The sequence below is a fragment of the Micropterus salmoides genome, unplaced genomic scaffold (genome assembly GCF_014851395.1).
Source record: "Micropterus salmoides isolate LMB-PRFRI ecotype aquatic unplaced genomic scaffold, ASM1485139v1 Ms_hic_scaffold_2, whole genome shotgun sequence".
Classification (NCBI taxonomy): Eukaryota; Metazoa; Chordata; class Actinopteri; order Centrarchiformes; family Centrarchidae; genus Micropterus; species Micropterus salmoides.
The window spans coordinates 41,939,790-41,960,544 of NW_024041150.1; the positions used below are offsets into that span (position 1 = coordinate 41,939,790).

At 43.5% G+C, this 20,755-nt stretch overlaps 1 protein-coding gene across 1 annotated transcript; it reads right to left on the minus strand.

The window, feature by feature from the left end:
• Nucleotides 1-16,506: 16,506 nt before the first annotated feature.
• Nucleotides 16,507-19,177, minus strand: LOC119911981 (Fc receptor-like protein 5). Its single transcript, XM_038730952.1, has 5 exons — nt 19,147-19,177; nt 18,108-18,159; nt 17,779-18,029; nt 17,210-17,700; nt 16,507-17,067 (listed from the first exon to the last, which is right to left on the minus strand). Exons 1-4 carry the CDS (start codon nt 19,175-19,177, stop codon nt 17,402-17,404), a joined length of 633 nt encoding a protein of 210 aa, XP_038586880.1. The 3' UTR covers nt 16,507-17,067; nt 17,210-17,401.
• Nucleotides 19,178-20,755: the final 1,578 nt, after the last annotated feature.

Sequence of the window (20,755 nt, forward strand, 5' to 3'; positions counted from 1 at the left end):
GCTGAGGCTAAGCACTTGACCCTCAAGATGGCCTTTCTCCTTGCTATCACCTCTCTGAGGAGGGTGGGGGATCTCCAAGCCCTTTCGGTTTCCCCGCAAAGCCTGGAATTTGCCCCGGGGAATATTAGGGCTATCCTGCACCCTCGTCCAGGATACATCCCTAAAGCGCCTTCTTGTGCGGCAGGGTCCAGAGTGCTGCAGGCATTTCATCCTCCACGTCATGTGACAGCGGAGGACGGGAGACTTCATCTGCTCTGCCCTGTCAGAGCACTGAGTATTTACACTCTGAAGTCATTCAACCAGAGGCATGGCGGCCTCTCGAGCCCTCCTTTCCGGGGCCTCTTTGCAGGATGTTTGTGTAGCGGCTGGCTGGGCCACTCCGCACACATTCATTCGGTTTTACAGTCTTGACCTTCCTTCGGCACCTGGCACTCGTGCGCTCTCCTCTTAGTCGTGCCACTTTAGTGCACACTGGGGCAGGCGGGGTTTTCGGCACGGTTTAGTGGGTATCTCGTTCCCATAGTGTCATAACGGACGCAGTTCGAGTTCCCTCGAAGGGGAACGTCTCGGGTTACATATGTAACCCTGGTTCCCCGAGAATGGGAACTAGACACTGCGTTGGCCCGCCGCACCTCTCTCCCCGCCTGAAGCGCCTGCTTCATAGTTTAAGCTAATGATGAGTGTGTACAGGTGTGCTTTATACTCCTCCGGTTATTCCGTCACACCTTACCGTTCTAGCAACAAACCAATAGGATTGGAGTGATTTCATTCACGTTCAGACCTGCTACGCCTAGAGGCGTTCCCATAGTGTCGTAACCGACGCAGTGTCTCGTTCCCCTTCTCGGGGATCCAGGGTTACATACGTAACCCGAGACGTTTTCTCACCTTGGTTTGTTGTGCAGCTCAGCAGTGAGGTCAGAACTAAAGACAAATCACATTCAGGTTGGTTTGTGGTTTTACATGCAACAAGAAATCTGTAATTTCTAGCAAACAAACAAACAGCCACACATTGATATTAGATTTGGAAATAACTCATTTAAGCACACATTCAATGGTTTTTGTGGGTAAATTTCCCCAAACAGAGCAGCAATAAGTAAAGACAGAGGAGCTGTGCAGATAAGTGAGCAAATGAATCTGCTCAATGCGTGCAGACATGCAGGCACCAAAGGGTTAAATAAACACTAAAAAGGCTCTGCAGTTGCTTTGATTGCAGCGTGTTTCAAGCTTGGTTTTTGTTTGGTATGTATTTTTGTCAGTCAAGGTAAATGTGCCCCATACATGTAACTGATGGAGTAAAACACTACTTCACGTGACTGAAGACAGATTGATTGACAGGTTGGTCTTTTGACAAATTTATTATTTTCTTTTGTAGCACCTTTTTGTTTAAAACTAGAAAACTTTTGTACATGCTTTCACACTCCTTGTATTTAATAATATGTTGTAAGAATTCAGATATTACACATTAACAATTGAACATGATAACAACTTTCAGCAATGTATGTTTTTTGTTGTTCTTCTTCTTCTATCTTTGTTCTCTGCTGCCATTTTACCAAATAGTGATCACTAAAATTCTTGCTGTCTTGTCGTAGCTAATATGTATATGTATTTGTTGATGCTGTTTGGCTGAATTCTGTCTTTTTAGTCATGTTGTTCACTCGATAACTCAATGCTGCTTTCGAAAACAACAGAAATGTTGTAAAACTTTGAGACAACGTGGCGACAAACATTCACACATTAAGAAGATTTTTACTTACCTAGCAGACACAGTAAAGCCGATTCCTCCATTTTAACTCTCGGCCATCTGAGATCAACACATTAACGTTCACCAGTCACAGAAAGTAAAACCCTCCTCCTTCCTCTTTGGGTGTCACTCATACTCTCATGGTTTTCTCTCACGCAGTTAACAGGAAATAAACTTTATGTTTAGTCTCAAAGTGATTAACTTACCAGTTTGTGCAGAGCCACAGGGGTGACACTTATTAAGAGACAAATCAAACCTTTGGGCAATTTAGTTTTTTATAAACAACATGTATTACTTTGTATTTTTATATAATTTCACAACCAAACATACCTGTCATAGCTGCAGAATATTGACTTAGAAAGGTCCGGCAGGTAATGTGAAGCCCTGATTTTGTACATCAGCACGTGTCCTTATTACATCTCCTGTGTTTCATCCCTATGGTTTCACCATGGACTGTTACATCATTTGGCAATGTAGGGTACTTGGTTGAACTTAGTCAGTGGTGGCTCAACAAGGCTTATGAAGAGCAGCGATGCCATGGTGGAACTGCTATCAACAGTTCATTCATCTATTTTTGCACCTTCTTCCCATTACTATGAACACAGACCGTGTAGCATACACAGTCAATGTGAAAGCGTGTACAGAGAGATTCCGCTTCAGTTTCGCAATGCAATGCTTCTGGATCGTCAGGTCGATACTCCTTGTAAAGCAATTTCAGTTATTCGATCAATTTGCTGTATCCTGCGCATACATCTCATGGAGAAGTAAACTGTCAAACACTAATAATACTGATCAAATGGAATAAACATCTTCTCCAATTCAGTGATAACAAACAGTGGCTCAGCTATGAACATGCAATCACATGAGAAAGTTTGATAGCTAGCAATGAAAATACATGGATCTAAAAACAACAGACACACCGTCGTTCAGCACACACCTATTAACTACAACCAACTTAAGCAGAGGCTAAATCACCATAACAACAGGTGTATTGATATAAAATCTGACTTACATTGTCTCTGACTGTATACAGGCAACTGCCGTAACTCTGCAGATCCACTTTCATAACGACAGAATCCACCGTCTGGTTTCTTGAGGATTTCTGTCACTTCTGGTGAATCTGAGGATAAGGCAGGCAATTCTGTGTGAAGTGGAGCCAGAATAAATCCACGAGGTTCTGGCAGTGGCACTTGAGGTAAAGCTGCATCCCGTCGCGCCATGAGTTGTATATTAGGAGTGATGGGGTCAAGATCTGTGACATCATTTGAGGTGTATCCCAGTGGTCAGACAACTCCTGAATTTTGGACACAGGTTCCAACAAACACATAATAAAGGCAGGAGCCTGATTGGAGCCATTCCAGGACTGTCATGTCCACAGTGTTGTCTGGCGGAGGGTAACATGCCTCCAGTCAGTACTATTGTTCAGACACGGGTAAAGATCTGGAGTTGGTCCCCAGGCTGCCCACTGCTCCCTTGAGACATGGGTTAAATGCAGAGAATGAATTTCACAACATGTATGTTGTAGAAGTATCTTCTTCTAAAAGTGAATGTACCCCCCACATTATTGTAAATATTTGATTATCTTTTCATGTAACAACACTGAAGAAATGACACTTTGCTACAATGTAAAGTAGTGAGTGTTCAGCTTGTATAACAGTGTAAATTTGCTGTCCCCTCAAAATAACACATCACACAGCCATTAATGTCTAAACCGCTGTCAACAAAAGTGAGTACACCCCTAAGTGAACATGTCCAAATTGGGCCCAATTAGCCCAATTAACCCTCAATCAATCAATCTATCAAAATTTATTTATAGAGCACTTTAAAAATCCAAAGTGGACACAAAGTGCTGTACAGTAAAACAATAAATGAATACATAAAAAGCCCTAAATACATACAACCCATAAAATACAAAAATAATAAAAATAAAAACAATAACAACCATACAATAAAATCAATACAACCAAAACAAGAAATGTCAATTTCAGTTATCAAAGTCCAAGGAAAAGAGGTAGGTTTTAAGAAGAGACTTAAAACTGCGAAAATGCCTGTCTAATGTGCAGAGGTTGATCGTTCCACAGTTTAGGAGCTGCTACAGCAAAAGCACGGTCCCCTTTAAGCTTGCGCTTTTTTTGGGCACACTTAGGAGCAGTTGATCGTCTGACCTGAGAGAACGATGCCTCTTGGGCGTGGAGTTCACCAGAGCTTCACAGGTTGCCACTGGAGTCCTCTTCCACTCCTCCATGATGACATTACAGAGGTGGTGGATGTCATAGACCTTGCTCTCCTCCACCTTCCGTTTGAGGAAGCCCCACAGATACTAAATAGGGTTTAGGTCTGGAGACATGCTTGGCCAGTCCATCACCTTCACCCTCAGCTTCTTTAGCAAGGCAGTGGTCGTCTTGGAGATGTGTTTGGGGTCGTTATCATGTTGGAATACTGCCCTGCGGCCCAGCCTCCGAAGGGAGGGGATCATGTACAAGTACATGTTGGCATTCATTGTTCCCTCAATGAACTGTAGACAAGACAAACTTGTCTTTGTACTCCTCGCCTGGTTGCTGCCACACATGCTTGTCACTATCTGAACCAAATAAGTTTATCTTTGTCTCATCAGACCACAGGACATGGTTCCAGTAATCCATGTCTTTAGTCTGCTTGTCTTCAGCAAACTGTTTTAGGCTTTCTTCTGTATCAACTTTAGAAGAGGCTTCCTTCTGGGACGACAGCCGTGTATGGTCACAGCTTACAGAGCACTGACAGGCTGACCCCCATCCCCTCAACCTCTGTAGCAATGCTGGCAGCTTCCATACATCTATTCATATCTCATATCAGAATCGGGTTTATTGTCAGGTACATTTTCACATACGAGGAATTTGCCTTAGTATAAATCGGTGCTCACATAAATAGAAATGTAAATATATAAAATGTAAGGAGATAGAAAAATGTACAAGTATACAAAGAATACAACAATACTATAATAAATTTCTGACAAGTGTGTGCAAAAGTTGTGTCAGGAGTGTGTATGTGTGTGTGTGTGTGTGTGTGTGTGTGTGTTTGGGGAGGGGGTCATGAGAGTCAGTGACAGTGGGGACCTGCAGGTGGAGTCAGGCACACTCAGCTGGGAGAGCTTGTCCTGCAGCAGGGCTGGGATGTTGGTGTTGAAAGCAGAGCTGAAATCCACAAACAGGATCCTGGCGTAGGTTCCTGGGGGGTCCGGGTGCTGGAGGTTGATGTGAAGGGCCATGTTTACTGCATCATCTACAGATCTGCAGGTGGTCCAGGAGTGGGTCAGTGATGGATTTTAGGTGGGACAACACAAGGCAATCAAAGGAATTCATAACCACAGATGTCAGGGCGTCGGGTCTAGTTCTTTTGTCCAGTGGTCCTTGGATTTTTGGGGACAGGGATGATGGTGGAGGCTGGCACATGGCATGTCTCAAGTGAGGTGTTAAAAACGTCAATGAACACTGGAGACAGCTGATTGGCGCAGTGCTTCAGGGTGCATGGGGAGACCGAGTCTGTTGACATCCCTCTCCAGGATGGTAAGAGAGGGGGAGGAGGTGGGGGATGAGATGGTGGACTGTGGCCAATCAGTAGTGTCACGGAGGACGGTGTCAGGTCTGTCCTATTGTCTTTCAAAGCGACAGTAAAACTGGTTCAACTCGTTGGCAAGGTGTGAGTCGTTCATGGAGCGGGAGGGATTTAGGTTTGTAGCTCGTGTTCTGCCTGAAGCCTCATTTTTTGAGAACTGGTGTTGTAGTATATTTGAGTACTTTGACTCCTTAAGCCTCTTCCTTTTCTGTGAATAAGGGTTTGTCATTGTTATAACTTACCCTGTCCGTGTTGAAATGCAGCTGTCCTCACAGAAACTGATGTAGGACGTCACAGCCTCTGTATACTCAACCAGATTGTTGGTAGCAGTCCTGAAAACATCCCAGTCAGTGCAGTTCAAACATACTTGGAGGTTCTCTACAGCTTCACTGGTACTGGCAAGTACTGGCACTACAGGCAAAGCCTTTATTTTCTACTAACAATTCTTTTTTTCAGATCCTCAGAGAGATATTTGCCATGAGGTGCCATGTTTAACTTCCAGTGACCAGTATGAGGGAGTGTGAGAGCGAAAACACGAAATTATCCCCAAATTATCTCCCCATTTACACCTGAGACCTTGTAACATTTACATTTATTCATTTAGCTGATGCTTTTATCCTTACAATTGGTCGCATGCCTCTGGAGAAACTAGGGGTTAAGTGTCTTGCTCAGGGACACATTGGTGGATGGGCCACAGTGGGGGATTGAACCCAGGTCTTTCACACCAAAGTATCTTATCCGTTGCGCCATCACCACACCTAACACTAACAAGTCACATGACACCGGGAGGGGGAAAGGGGCTATTTTCACTTAGTGGTGTACTCACTTTTGTTGGCAGCGGCTTAGACATTAATTGCTATGTGTTATTTTGAGGGGACAGCATCTGGGGACAAATTCACACTGTTATACAAGCTGTACACTCACTACTTTACATTACACATTCATTAATTCTTCCACATATATTAATTCATCTCCCTAAAAATAATTAATAATATAAATAAAATAATACAAATGTTAAGAACTACTGTTGAAATTCTACACATATGGATGAAACATTTATTTTTTATGCATGGATGTATTGATTTATGGAAAACGCTTTGACTGGTCCTGGTTTTAAGTGATATGTAACGTTTTATGGAGGGTGACAAGTCAGACAAATGGTACCTCTGCGGAGGTAGCGGCTGTTTGCAATGATTGAACAGCCAATGATTTTTCAAGCTGTATTTATTACCCTCTGCAGAGCCTTCTTGTTTGCTTACTGATCAGCCGCCGTCCCAGGCAGTACACAGATACACTCTTGAAGGAAGAGTGGTAGACCAGCGTCAGTAACTGTTCATTCAGACCAGTTTCATGTCAGCGCTGGAAAGGCTGATTTGGTGGCTGGGTGAGCGACTGTTCACACGGATACATTCTTGGTTGGAGTTTTGGCGTCAGTAGCTTAATAGCTTTGATTGTTATTCGGTGTCTGAATCTCAGGCGGAATCAGAGAGGAAGGGGTGATGTCCCTTGATTGACGGGATCATCTCCTGGAGCGCAGAGGAATGTGGATTGCTGAGTGCTACCAAAGTTTGTGACGGTGTTGGATGTTAGAAGATGGTGAGGATTCCAGGGCTTCAGAAGTCTGACGAATTTCTTCAAACTAAAACCCACACCATGTAAGTCCGGATTTGCTTGCAGAGCTCCGACCAAATTGGATGTCAGCCTGCTGTACTTAATAAACTGGACGCTGAGTGTATATAGAAGTCTGTTGTTGCGGATTGTGCAGTTCACCACTGTCCCATGCTGGCTCGCTGCAAAGAGTCAGATTAGAAACAAGCTGATCACACTGAAGTTCTGAACGCTTTATTTATTTCTGCCTCACAGCAAACACACACTTTCATTTGAAGTTTTAGATGTGGTTCAATTTAAAAAATTACCATCCAGCCTGGTTTCAATTTATTCAAATACAAAACAAGCTCAAATATACTAATTCACTTGTGAGCAACAATGTCAGTACACATGGAGTTTCACCTCCACACTGTATCATTTGAAGCACTGCACAACCAACAGAGCCCCCTGCTGGGCTCAGAGTGATGCTGCTTCTGTTGTCAAGCTGACTGGGGCTGCACTGAGGATGTTCCGCTATACAACAGCTAAAGAACCGACAAACATTTCTGTTACATGCTGCACTTTATACCAAGACCTGCCTTCAGTGTGAAAGATGCAGGTAGCAGCTGAATGGGAGGCTGAGGAAGGTGGAAGAAGAAGTGAGGCTGAAACAGTGATGATGGTGTTCAGCTGTTCAATTTTTTTCACTCAAATTAGCACATATACAATACAACCAACATTGTGTGGGTCTATGTGAACTTCACTGGGAGGAAGCGCCTCCTTGTGCAGAGCAGTTTCACTGACAGGATGAAGCTGCAGGCTTCTGAAGATGAACCTGCTGTTCCATCAACAACGAGCATCAGGCGAAAGTTTCCTGAGCTTCACAGTTCACACTCTCCTCCATCTGCCACAAACAATACCTTTCTCTCCTGTGATGATGATGATGATGAAGCACCATGAGATTTAATGATAATGAATCGTGTGACTAGGTGTGTTGAAGACCGGAATTACATAAACTAAATTAAAGTTTATTGCCTGATGAAATTTAGCAGAGAGAGAAGACTAAAATATTTCAGCAACTATTGGTTAGATTTTTAGAAAGTAATAAGTTAACTTTTCACTTACTGAGTCATAAATGTGACATACTGAATTGTTTTTAACAAAAAAAAAGAAGCTGAAAGTTGCTCGTGCTGGTTTGAGTCTGCGGTTACAGTTTAAAGTATTCTCAGCTATCTGCACTGAAGAAAGGTGTGTATTAGAGGTGTGTATTTGTTAGCCACAGCCAAACCAGTACATATCACATTTTCCATCCGATAGCTTGTGAAACCGGCAGAACCACAGGAGACAAACAAGAATGAGACCAAAGTTTATTGATCCTGCAGAGAAACAAGTTGATGTGACAACAAGAAGTAAAAAACCTGAATAAAGCAGCTAGTTATTACATTACCTACAAACAACATGAACTTATCATTAGACTCTGTTGAGGAGAAATATATGAATGTACAATGAAACAGGTAACATGTCAGTGCTGTGTAACGTACTGAAACATTTGCAAGGAGAATTTCACTAAAACTTACACACTGAACCTTTAAGAAATGTCTCAGCTAGAAAAGCCTTTAGTGATCTGAATCTGTCGTTGGGAAATGTCTGCAGCGTTGTCCAATTAGGAGCAATCAGGATGTCACTGTAGCATCACAAGCTGAAAAATAACATTTTCAGATCTGTGTGTTCATATTGAGGAAGGAAATATACAATAAAGCTAAGCTAATCAACAGTACTTGGTCATTTACTGTAGTTGTTGAGAATATTTCTTAAGGGGCTTTGTTGATGTAACAGGGAAAGGTAAGACAGGTCTAGTTTAGAGTAATTTAGCTGACCCCATAAGGGTTTTCTGACATTCTAGCTTTAGGTATTTCTCACATGTACTTGTCCTTGTCAGGGAGACAACAATAAACTTATTAGTTAGAGATAGTAGATCAGGTGTCAGGCTATCAGATATCAGTGTTCTCTGGGAATCTTACGAGGTTGAGTCCTACAAGAATGTTTACAAGAACTCACTGGCTCCACAGATTAGAGTTTAAACATCAGATAGATAGTTGTTCTAGGTGAAAGGTGACCTAATAGAGAAACCCACAGGCACTAGGGGGGAGAGAGAAACATACAAGGGACCAAAAGATGTTCTCCTTCAGATCTGGTGTTAGCATTTGATGTGTTCGCATGTTGTATGCTGGCACTGTGTCTCCTCGGCCGGGCTTAATAAACACTGCTATGTTAAGTCTTCATCAGTCTCTGAAACTTCTTCACACCTGAACCTGGCTTACAATATTTCTTCAACATTAGTGTTATTATTAGCGGCATCTTTTGTAATTTAAGGTAGGTTGTGTTTTTTATGAAATATAATTTAAAGTCTTCTCAGTTTACATAATTATTAATTATAGCAGGTTAGCATGTAAGCTTTAGTGGCATCTAGTGGTGAGGGTTACGAATTGCAACCGACTGTTCACTGTGCATTCACGTGCTACTTGGATGGTCCAATTTCCCATTAATTCTAATGGCAGAATGAGGTTACCCATTATGTCAAATTCATTTCTATATCCAGCAATAAAAAGGCTGTGAAAACAGTCAAAATTTGGTCCTCTTTTAATATCTTTATATAATTAAAAAGCTCTTCAGTGTTGTGCGTTTAGGCTCTATCCTGCTGTGCACTCACCAAATCTTGAGAGAATGACCGGACCACAAAAGAGTTATCTGAGTAACAACATGAACTTCTATGAGATGTGTTGGAGCTGTGAGACATGTGGATAAGAGCCAGTCATGTTAGCCATAAGGAAATGTCTCTTACCTGGAAGAGACTGGCCGCAAGGGCAGGAGTGGGAAACTCATTCCTGGCTTGGGTGTTTGGCGACCTCCTCACCTCAGTCAATTGCCTGCCAGGTCATCATCGGGTCCTCAGCCCGTTAGCCTCTCATCGGGGTCGGCCTTTTCCCCGGCCTGCTAGCCCCCAATGGACTTGTTCCCAGCCTGCTAGCTGCATGCTAGGAAGCATCCTCCTGTCGTGCCCTGCTAGCGCTGCTAGTCCTCTGCCAGGCCGGCCTGCTAGCAGTGAGTAACGGACAGCTACCTGTGGGTCGTCTGTTCCCCTCTCTGTTAGCTCCTGACAGAGGAGCGGTCTGCTGGTTAGCGTCCTGCCTGCATCCTGTTCGGCTGGCGCTACAATGGCTAGCTATCTGACTGACCTGCCTGTATCCTGTTCTGTATGGCTGTCTAGCTGTCTAGTGGAGACTACTCCGGTGTTCTGGGGGGTTACCTCCGTCCTGCCCAGAGTCCAGTCGGCAGCCTGGCCTACTCTTGCTCCCATGTTCCACTCGGTGGTCCAACACACACCTGTTCCTGGTCCCTCGTCAGCGGTCTGACTGACACCATCACCAAGGACTCCGTTGGTGATGGTGCCCCACCCCAACTCCTGCTCCACGTTTCCTGTCCATGGTCTCCAGCCCTGTTGTCCAGTCCATGGCTCAGTTTTCATCTGTGCTGGTCATGAACCCTGGTCTGCCACTAAGTGTGTTTCTACCTTTTGGTCTGGTCCTGTTTGTTTGTCACCAGTGTCTTGGGCTCTATCCTGACACTTAGTTTTGTTGCTATACTTCCCCTGATGCACTGAGCTCCTTTCTCGTCCTCTTTCTCTCCATCAGTATGTAACCTCAGCCCATTAATGCATGTTACTAACTCGATTTCTTCCCTTTCCCGTAGTCTTGTGCTTTCTTGTCCCTCTCCTCTCTCCTCCTATCACTTTCTGCAGGTGTTTATGGCTCTGGAGCTGTGGAGTCTGGATCTGGGGTTGCAAGCCGCCTGCTTCTACCATGTACTTGCTTGACACCCTTGGCCACCATTATAATTACTAGTCCTATTGTTATTATTTTTATTATTATTATCATAAATAATCCTACTGATCTCATGGTAGCAGGAGTAGGCCAGACTGGCAACTGGAATCTGGGAAGGACAGAGGTCATGCTCGGAGCACCGGACTCGGCTCCACTAGACAGCTCCGTGTCTGAGACATTGTGTCTCCTCTCCTTGATCTCATAGAAACAAATGTGTTGAAACTGAATTGTAAGAATTTTATGAAGTTCTGAAGAAGCACTAAATATCTATCTCCATTATCGCCATTGTTGTGTTGTTTCAGTGTTATTAATGTTAGACGCACATTTTGAACAAGCATTGCACTATTTCACCACTGCATCTACAAAGCGCTGGGAGGCGTCCCTTTGGCCCCTGTGAATCGGCAATGCTCTTTATATAGCAATTGTAAGTCACTTTCGATAAAAGCATCAGCTAAACGATGTAATGTAAATGTAATGCTACTGTTTGCACTACTACTAGTACTGCAACACATTCAATAATACTACTGCTGTAAATATAACCTAAGTAGGTCTTACATTTTTTTCATCTGCACACCACTGCTGTGAAAGGTGAAAGACCAAATTTAAATGGAAAGTATTTATCTGAAACTAGACAACCACAAAGCTGCTCTCTTCTGGGAAAACAAGTTCACACATTTCAGCCAAGGCACAAAACTGACAGACACATCAGCTAAAGCAGACCACACTGTAGTGAGAAACCACCAGCTTCACAACACAGTTCACTGGAGTCAACAAGAGAAATGTATAGTTTGAAGTTCAGAGTGGGAAAAAAGAGACAGACGCACAACCACACAGAACTGTTTGTGTCTGTAAACAGATTTACCACAGGGCAACACATATTCAGACTACAGTCTGAAACTGAATTAAAAGAGAAACATTTTTCAAAACAAATCTCCTGCTTCCTCCCACCGTCTAAAGACATGCAGACTAGGGTAAATGGTGACCCTAATTTGTCATTAGGTGTGAGGATGACTGGTTGTTTGTCTATGTGTGGCCCTGCGATGGATTGGTGACCTGTCCGGGGCTCCAGCCCCCCGCAACAGATGGATCGATGGACCCATCTGATCCAGGGATAGAACTCTAAATGACAGTAACTAGTAATCTATAATGTCTTACATTTTGGCAGTAACTTGCCCAACACTGAGCACATGACTCGACTGTGTAGGTAAGTACTTACACACTTTCTTTCAACATTGAGTGGTTACAAGCATGGCTGTATGAGGTCACCGAGGTCTGGACATCTGTAATTATATGTATGTATCTATAAATAAAATCATTCAAATAAAAAACATTGATAAGACGATCAACTTAAATGAAGACCACGCGGGCGCAGCTGATTACATGTCTCTACCATCATTTCAACTTGAAAGACTCAATTCCACCTGGGGAAACACAATAAGCACATGCAAACACAATAAGCACATGATAACCTTGTGTGTGCAATAACTGAGAGCACTACTGTTTACGGGAAGAGCTTTGGGCAAAACGTTTTGTGCATTTCCGGGTTCGGGAAATAGGGTGAAGTGTCTCCCCATTAAAAGAGATGCGGTGAGCATTTGCGTACGGGGCACAGAAGCATAACTTATTATATTTAAATTGACACACCGACTGGATCAATCAGAATCTTATTTAATCTAATTAAATGTTGATTAATGTTATGTGTTCTTCTCTACATCCAAAAGTTCTCTCACACAGTCCTGTTCATACAGTGAAACTGTTTGGAGTAAAGGAGCCATTTGATTATGCATCCATATGTGACACGGATGCATGATCACATCACAGCATCTAAATCATTTCTGAAGATAAAAGTAGAATTCTGTTTCCTCTGCAGAGATGGAAACCTTTAAAATGACTGACAGCAGCCTCTCTAATCATGAAAGTAAACCGTTCATCAACACAATTAAGAAATCACCTGGAAAGTTAAAAGGACCGGTGAAGGAGTGGAGTTTGCATGTTCTCCCTGTGTCCGCGTGGGTTCTCTACGGGTGCTCCGGCTTCCTCCCACCATCCAAAGACATGCAGACTAGGTTAATTGGTGTCTCTAAATTGCCCTTAGGTGTGAATGTGAGCATAAGTGGTTGTCTGTCTATGTGTGGCCCTGCGATGGACTGGCGACCTGTCCAGGGTGTACCCCGCCTTTCGCCCAATGCCAGCTGGGATTGGCTCCAGCCCCCCGTGACCCTGTACACAGGATAAACGGTTGACGATGGATGGATGGATAATTTAGCTGACGCTTTTATCCAAAGGGACTTACAATGCCTTTATATGTCAGAGGTTGCACACCTCTGGAGCAACTAGGGGTTAAGTGTCAAGCCGATCCGCACATCACACCAATGTAGCTCAAGCTCAAATTGCCATGGCAACATGTCAGGATGTCACACAAAAAATAAAAGTACTGACCTTGTAAAAGTAAATTGCAATTGTCAAAATGTAGATGTAAAGACTAACAAACATGTAAAATGTTGGTGTCACATAAATGTGATCATGAAGAAAATGTAACACTACATAAAAAAGAATACTAGTACAACTTTGAACAGGATATAATAATGTATTACATATACTTTCTTATTTAGATTGAATAGACAAATCAATACTACTGTTTCAGTAAAACACATAACATTATAAGAGTCCTGACATTTTGCAGTGCAATTTATGAGGAATCCTGATGGACATCTGACTTTTTTGAAAGAAAAATGTGACTGCAGCACATGGCTGTGAAGAAAATGTGAAACACAATTTGTCTCTTTTTGTTGTTATTGTCTGAGTCTGTGTCTAACCTTTAGGTTCCCCTTCGAGGGAACTCGAACTGCATCGGTTACGACACTATGGGAACGCCTCTAGGCGTAGCAGGTCTGAACGTGCATGAAATCACTCCAATCCTATTGGTTTGTTGCTAGAACGGTAAGGTGTGACAGAATAACCAGAAGAGTATAAAGCACACCTGTACACACTCATCATTAGCTTTTTTCTATTCAGCAGGCGCTCTGTATGTTGCATGTCCGGCAACCAGAAGTACAGAAGGCCTTACCCTCGGTACATCACGGATGGAGATTCTCATGAGATGTGTGTCTCATGTTTGGGGATGGAGCACACCCGGGCAGCTCTCGAGGGGGCTGCCTGCGGCCATTGCGAAGCCCTTTCCGAGGATGGGGCTGGGTTCTTCACCCTTGCCCCGCTGTATGGCGACTGTGGGTCTGGCCCCTGAGGGGGCACAGTACCTAGAGGCGGGTCTAACAGCCAGAGCAGTCGAGACCCTCCTCAGCTCCAGGGCCCCGTCCACACGGAGGATGTACGGCCTGAAGTGGAGTGTTTTCTCCACTTGGTGTAGGGAGAGGTCGGTGGACCCTGTTACCTGCCCGGTGGTTCAGGTACTTGAGTTCCTCCAGGACCGGTTCTCTGCTGGTCTTTCCCCTTCCACCCTCAAGGTGTACGTGGCAGCTATTCATCTTTCCACGCCCCTCTGAGGGAGGGGTCTTTGGGGAAACTTCCCTTGGTTGTACGTTTCCTCCGTGGTGCCCGGAGGATGAGACCTGCGACTCGGTCCAAGGTTCCCACTTGGGATCTGGCGGTGGTACTCAGGGCGTTGGCTGAGGTCCCCTTCGAACCCCTGGAGTCAGCTGAGGCTAAGCACTTGACCCTCAAGATGGCCTTTCTCCTCGCTATCACCTCTCTGAGGAGGGTGGGGGATCTCCAAGTGCTTTCGGTTTCCCCACAAAGCCTGGAGTTTGCCCCGGGGAATATTAGGGCTATCCTGCACCCTCGTCCAGGATACATCCCTAAAGTACCTTCTTGTGCGGCAGGGTCCACAGTGCTGCAGGCATTTCGTCCTCCGCCATCACATGAGGTGGAGGATGAAATGCCTGGGAGACTTCATCTGCTCTGCCCTGTCAGAGCACTGAGTATTTACACTCTGAGGTCCTCCCGTTGGAGGAAGGCTGACCAGCTGCTAGTGTGTTTCAGGTCTCCCAGGGCTGGGCTCCCTGCATCCAAACATACTATTAGCAACTGGATTGTTCAGACTATTTCCCTGGCCTATCAGGTGCGCGGTTTGCCTTCACCTGTGGCTGTGAGGGTTCATTCTACCAGAGGCATGGCGGCCTCTCGAGCCCTCCTTTCCGGGGCCTCTTTGCAGGATGTTTGTTTAGCGGCTGGCTGGGCCACTCCGCACACATTCATTCGGTTTTACAGTCTTCGGCACCTGGCACACGTGCGCTCTCCTCTTAGTCGTGCCACTTTATTGCACACTGGGGCAGGCGGGGTTTTCGGCACGGTTTAGTGGATATCTCGTTCCCATAGTGTCGTAACTGACGCAGTTCGAGTTCCCTCGAAGGGGACGAGACACTGCGTCGGCCCGCCGCACCTCTCTCCCTGCCTGAAGAACCTGCTTCATAGTTTAAGCTAATGATGAGTGTGTACAGGTGTGCTTTATACTCCGGTTATTCCGTCACACCTTACCGTTCTAGCAACAAACCAATAGGATTGGAGTGATTTCATGCACGTTCAGACCTGCTACATCTAGAGGCGTTCCCATAGTGTCGTAACTGACGCAGTCTCGTTCCTCTTCTCGGGGAACCAGCGTTACATATGTAACCCGAGACGTTTCCCGTGGATGCATTGTTTCACCAGTAGAACCAGTAGAAATAGAACAAAGAAAGAACAACAAACCACAGCATGAAGGGAAAGGATGAATCGGGGGAGAGGTGGGTTGATGGAGGACTTGTAGTGGTGTCACTAAAATGAACAAGAAATTATAATTATATGCACAGAAAAAAATGGATAATTCATTCAACAACATGCTAACAGAAAGACACAGAATTGAATTTATAATCTCTGCCAGCCTTAAGGAGAAAGAGTTATAAAGATTACATATTTCGTATACGCTGACAAATTTCACTTTTGTTTCTTGGCAGATTGCAAAGTTAGAATTGTTGCCACATCATGAATCATCTCTGCTGTCCCGAAACCTACCGAACCTCCATCCCCTTAAGATCCAATCCTATGTGTTGAGAATGACCTTATACTTCATCCCCCCACTGTCCTCATGGTGTCCTAAAAGGGGCTGATGGGAATGTCATTAGCTCTGGAGTTGTCTGGTTATAAAGCAAAAGTCCAAGTATGGAGGTTGTTGAGGTGGACGGGTGGACCAGAAACTGGACTTTTGCCCACGGGACTGGTGTTTGTTTACTGTGTGAAACAATATGTTAACACTGAATGTATTTAGTAAAGCTCCTTATATTACATTTTTAACCATAACACTGAGATTTTCCTAACCCTAACCAAGTAATTTTTCCTGCCTAAACCTAACCAAACTGAGATGTTTTACAATGTTAACCACTAGTTTTGCATATTTATTGTCCCTACAAATCCAAAAATGACGCTAAAGGGGTACCACGTTCGTTAAAAGTGACACTATGGGGTCTTGACCAAGCATCCATATGTGACGAGTTGGGAGAATGTGTCGGCCTTCTCCCACATGAAATCATTAAAGTTCAGCACCACATTGACATAAGCATCTACCTACTAATGCCAAAGATTCTGTCAAGGTCATCTTCCCCTTTTCTTAAATGGAAAACGTGCATGAAAACGCACATCCTCTGTATAACTGTAACTTCGAAGTAACTTAGCATGACACAGAGACAGAGATTTTGTCAATTGTGTGAGGTTTATTAAAAATTTTAAAAGTAGTAAATAAAAAATTAAAGATGTTGCCCGGTTAAAAAACATTTGAACTAAACAAAACTCAAACCAGAACCTTCAGCTTTCATTTGGACCAAAAACATGGCAACAGCTTTGTCCATTTGTCCAGGGGTCTGTATCATGAATCTAGTTCACCTTGTCTTTCTCTGAGTGATCAGGCTTCACTAAACGTGGCAGAGTTAATCCTGATAATTGCTCTCACACAGCTGCTTACAGTCTAAGATTAGAAGAGTTTAAAGTGAGACTGTCGCTGCTGCTTAAGTCTGAGATCCTGAGTTCAACGTCATCTACAAGTCAAACTAGAACATGAGGAGTTCCGCAGGGAAGTGTTCTGGGTCCTTTGCTGTTTGCTGATGACTCAAACATTTTAGCTTCATTAAGAACCAGAACACACTGAATACACTGGATCAGCTCAGAAGTGATGCTCTGTGGTGACAGCAGTGATGACATCATCATAGTCCTCATCCAATCCCTCCTCAGCCTGGGTAGATGGGGTTATCAAAATGGAGACTGGCAGGTCTGCACTGCACTCTGTAGTCAGAGCAGGTTAGAAAGAAAATGTAGATTCATATAGCTGAAGATAATTCATCTGTTAGAAACAACTGTCAATTGCCAACACCAGTGACAGTGTGAGACTGACTGACTGAAAGTTCAGTGAATGATTCAGTGTTACCTGCGGCCCTGTGGCGATATAAAGACACCATGAGGACAGTGGAGATGCAGTACGGACAGAACACCACCAGGTGGTGTACCAATCTGAACACAAGCTGGAAGGGGGCTGAGGCAGGGGGTGTTGGAGGAGGCGGGGTTGTCGGGGTGGGCAGAGCTGAGGTTGTAGGTTTACCTGTAGAGAGAATCCACCTGGTCAGGTGAATCTCTGGATGAAATAAGTCCTGAAATCAAAGGTAACCTCCTCACCTGTGACAGAGATCCAGCTGGATGGAGACTCTCCACGACCGCTGATGTTACACTTGTAGAGGCCTTCATCAGACTTGTTAACATGGTGGATGGTCATGTGACCTGTAGGCTCAGTCCTGATGAGGGAGCCATCTTTATAGAAACCAGCTGGGAGGTTGGAGGGAGGGGTCTCTGTTTTACAGTGCAGAGTGACATCATGTCCCTCCATCACAGGGAGGACAGGACTCTGCAGGATCACTGGTCCACCTCAACACAGAGACAAACTACAGCATTTCATCATTTACACACAGCTTCATCAACACTAACTCCACAGTCTGATCTTACCAGTGACAGTGATGCTGATGGTGTTACTGGTTGCTCCCTCTCTGGACTCACACCAGTAAACTCCACTGTGCCCCGGGAGGATGTAGGTGATGTTACAGGAAGGACCAGCTGATCTTCCGCAGTCAGCTCCACACTGAGTCCTGGTTCCTCTGGTTGTGTTCCTCCTCAGCGTCCATCCAGCAGAGCTGTCGTCCTCCTCACAGCTCAGAGAGACAAACTCTCCCTCAAACAGCTGAGAGCTGCTGGGACTCACAGTCAGAGAGGCTGGAGGAAGAGACAGAAAGATGTGGTTAGAGAGATGATTTTCTCCACATTCATAATATTCCTACTTTCTCACAGTCACTTCTTCACTGCTGAACTGATCTCTGTTTGATTCAGATGCTGAGTTTCAAAAAAGAAATCTGAATCAAACTAAGATATGAGCTCAAATTTAACTCTCAACGTTGCTGTTCAACACAGCAGAAGATCTTGCTACAAGTAATTCCCCCCCCCCAGTCTTTCATGGCTGCTGCATCATGCTGTGCAGCCCTGGTTTCTGAATTACATTTTTATAGCAGCAGTTTTACCTTTGGCTCCAGCATGCAACACTGTGGTATCAAAGCTACATTCAGTGTTTTATTGTACTTGTAAAGTGGCTGTTTCCCTCCCCAAACACTGTCCTAAACACTAACTGTTCTATCAGGAAGTGAATAACTTTTCAGCTGTGACAGAAGAAGTTTTCTCACCTTGATTTGTTGTGCAGCTCAGCAGTGAGGTCAGAACTAAAGAGAAATCAGGTTGGTTTGAGGTTTTACATGCAACAAGACATCTAGACTTTCTACAAAAAAGAAAAACAGCCAGACATTGATATCAGATATGGAAATAACATATATTTATTTAAAGACAAACTCAGTGTTCAAATGTGCCCCCATACATGCACCATAAACATGTAATTAAGACACATCTGGATTAAACCGAATTTCTAACTGTTGGATTAAATGAATAATTCATGTGAATGATTGACAAATTGAGTGGTTGGTAATTTTCACACATTTATTTATTTGTGTTTAATTTCCAACAAATTATTCTTTTGTAGCACTTCAGTATAGTAAAGACATTTTTGTTTAAAACTTTTCTACATGTTTTGTTCTATTTTATGATATATTGTAATAATTTAAAAAACTATGAATGGTTAACAAAAATGAACACTTGCTGCAATTCATGTGTTATCGTGTATTGTATCAGTGATTGCTGATATTCCTGCTCTTTTGTCGTAGCAAATATATATATAACTTGTTGCTTCTCTCAAAAACACCCAAAATGTTTTAGACCTAATCATTGAGACACCGTGGAGACAAACATTCACACATTCAGTACATTTTTACTTACCTAGCAACCAGGGTAAAGATGATTCCTCCATTTTAAATCTTAGTCGTCTGAGATCAACACATTACTGTTCACCCGTCACACCAAGTAAAACCCACCTCCTTTCTCTCACTGGTAATGTTGTGGGTTTCTCTCAAGCAGTTAGGCAGGAAATGACCTTAATGAATAATCTCAACAAGTCTCAAATTGAATAACTGACAGGTTGTGCACAATCAAGGGCATCACTTTGTGTTGAGAAGAGGTGGCGATATAATGGCTCAGATTAGGGGTGTGATGATACATTTAATTCATGAGATGTGACAATGCACAATATTGGGGTCACAAGAACAAGAGAGATGATATTTTAACATTATTTTGACAAAATATTCAATGCTTAAATATATTATCGGGAGTCAGAAGATTCTGACCATTAATCGCATAATGAGACTTTTTCTGCAGCAATTTATAGAAATGACTTTATTTAAATAAAGGGAAACACAATCCAGGTGGCACGTGATAATTCTAAATCTAAATATATCATGGATCATAATGCAGCAATCTGAAGATTGTTTTCTTTTAGCTTAAAGAGGTGGTATTATGCTTTTTGGCTTTTCCCCTCTCCTTTAGTGAGTTATATACCTTTTTTATGCATGTAATAGATTTGCAAAGTGAAAAAGCCCGAAGTCCAGCCCAAAGGGAGTTCCCATCTCCCACAGAAAACACTGCACAGAACTGCTTGAAAACAGCTCGTTTGTAGTCCAGCCGTTTCTCTTTGAAAATGCGCCTCATAACGCTCCCCAAGCGACTAGTCTGACACGCCCTCAAAAACACAGGTGGAAAAACACTGAGCTGCAGCACACACCTCTCCTCTCCCTTCCAAACACTAGCTATCCTCCGGGCAGACAATGGACAGAAAGTTGTTACTGTTTGATGTCTGATGTAGAGACAGAGCTCAGTTAAAACTTTATGGATGAAAGAAACTTTTGTTACAGATTAATAACTTACCACTTTGAAACTCTTGCTCCAGTCCATGTTGCCAAGCTGGTTGGCATATAGCCTACAGCTGAACAAAGCTGTTTACCAGCTTCTCACTGGCCCGCCCTTCTCTGGTTCTGATTGGCTAATAGTCCTTAACTAGGAACCCCACATTTGCAACTCCCTACAAAGATCATTTAGACACATCACTCAGCTAAAGTGAAGCCTTCAACACAGGCTGAAAAGATGATCTTCGTATGCAGTATGACAAAAAATATGGTGTTTTATGAAAATTAAACCATGTAAACCTATTCTGGTAAAACCCTAAATAGGATTTTGAATCTGAAAATGAGCATAATACCACCTCTTCAAGTTATTTTGGAGATGTTAACGATTCTACTTTGCACTTGAAAAGCAGCAGCAGCAGACTGGTCTCGTGATTGATCGGTATTGGTCACCCTTTGTCTTAATAATACAGGCTTGGGTAAAACTCAGTAATAATAATGTAGCCTAAAGTTATGTATAATCATTTCAATGAAAAACAATTCAATTTTATTTAAATGGCGCCTATTCACAACAATAGTTATCTCATAGCGCTTGCCATATAGAGCAGGTCAAGACCGTAATCTGTGATAGTATTTACAGGAACTCAACAATT

Coding starts and splice junctions, on each gene's coding strand:
- LOC119911981 (XM_038730952.1), bottom strand. CDS start 19,177: ATGGAGGAATCATCTTTACCCTGGTTGCTAG. Junction 18,160..19,146: donor ATCTTTACCCTGGTTGCTAG/GTAAGTAAAAAT, acceptor TTTGAAACTCAG/CATCTGAATCAAACAGAGAT. Junction 17,701..17,778: donor CATCAGCATCACTGTCACTG/GTAAGATCAGAC, acceptor CTCTGTGTTGAG/GTGGACCAGTGATCCTGCAG.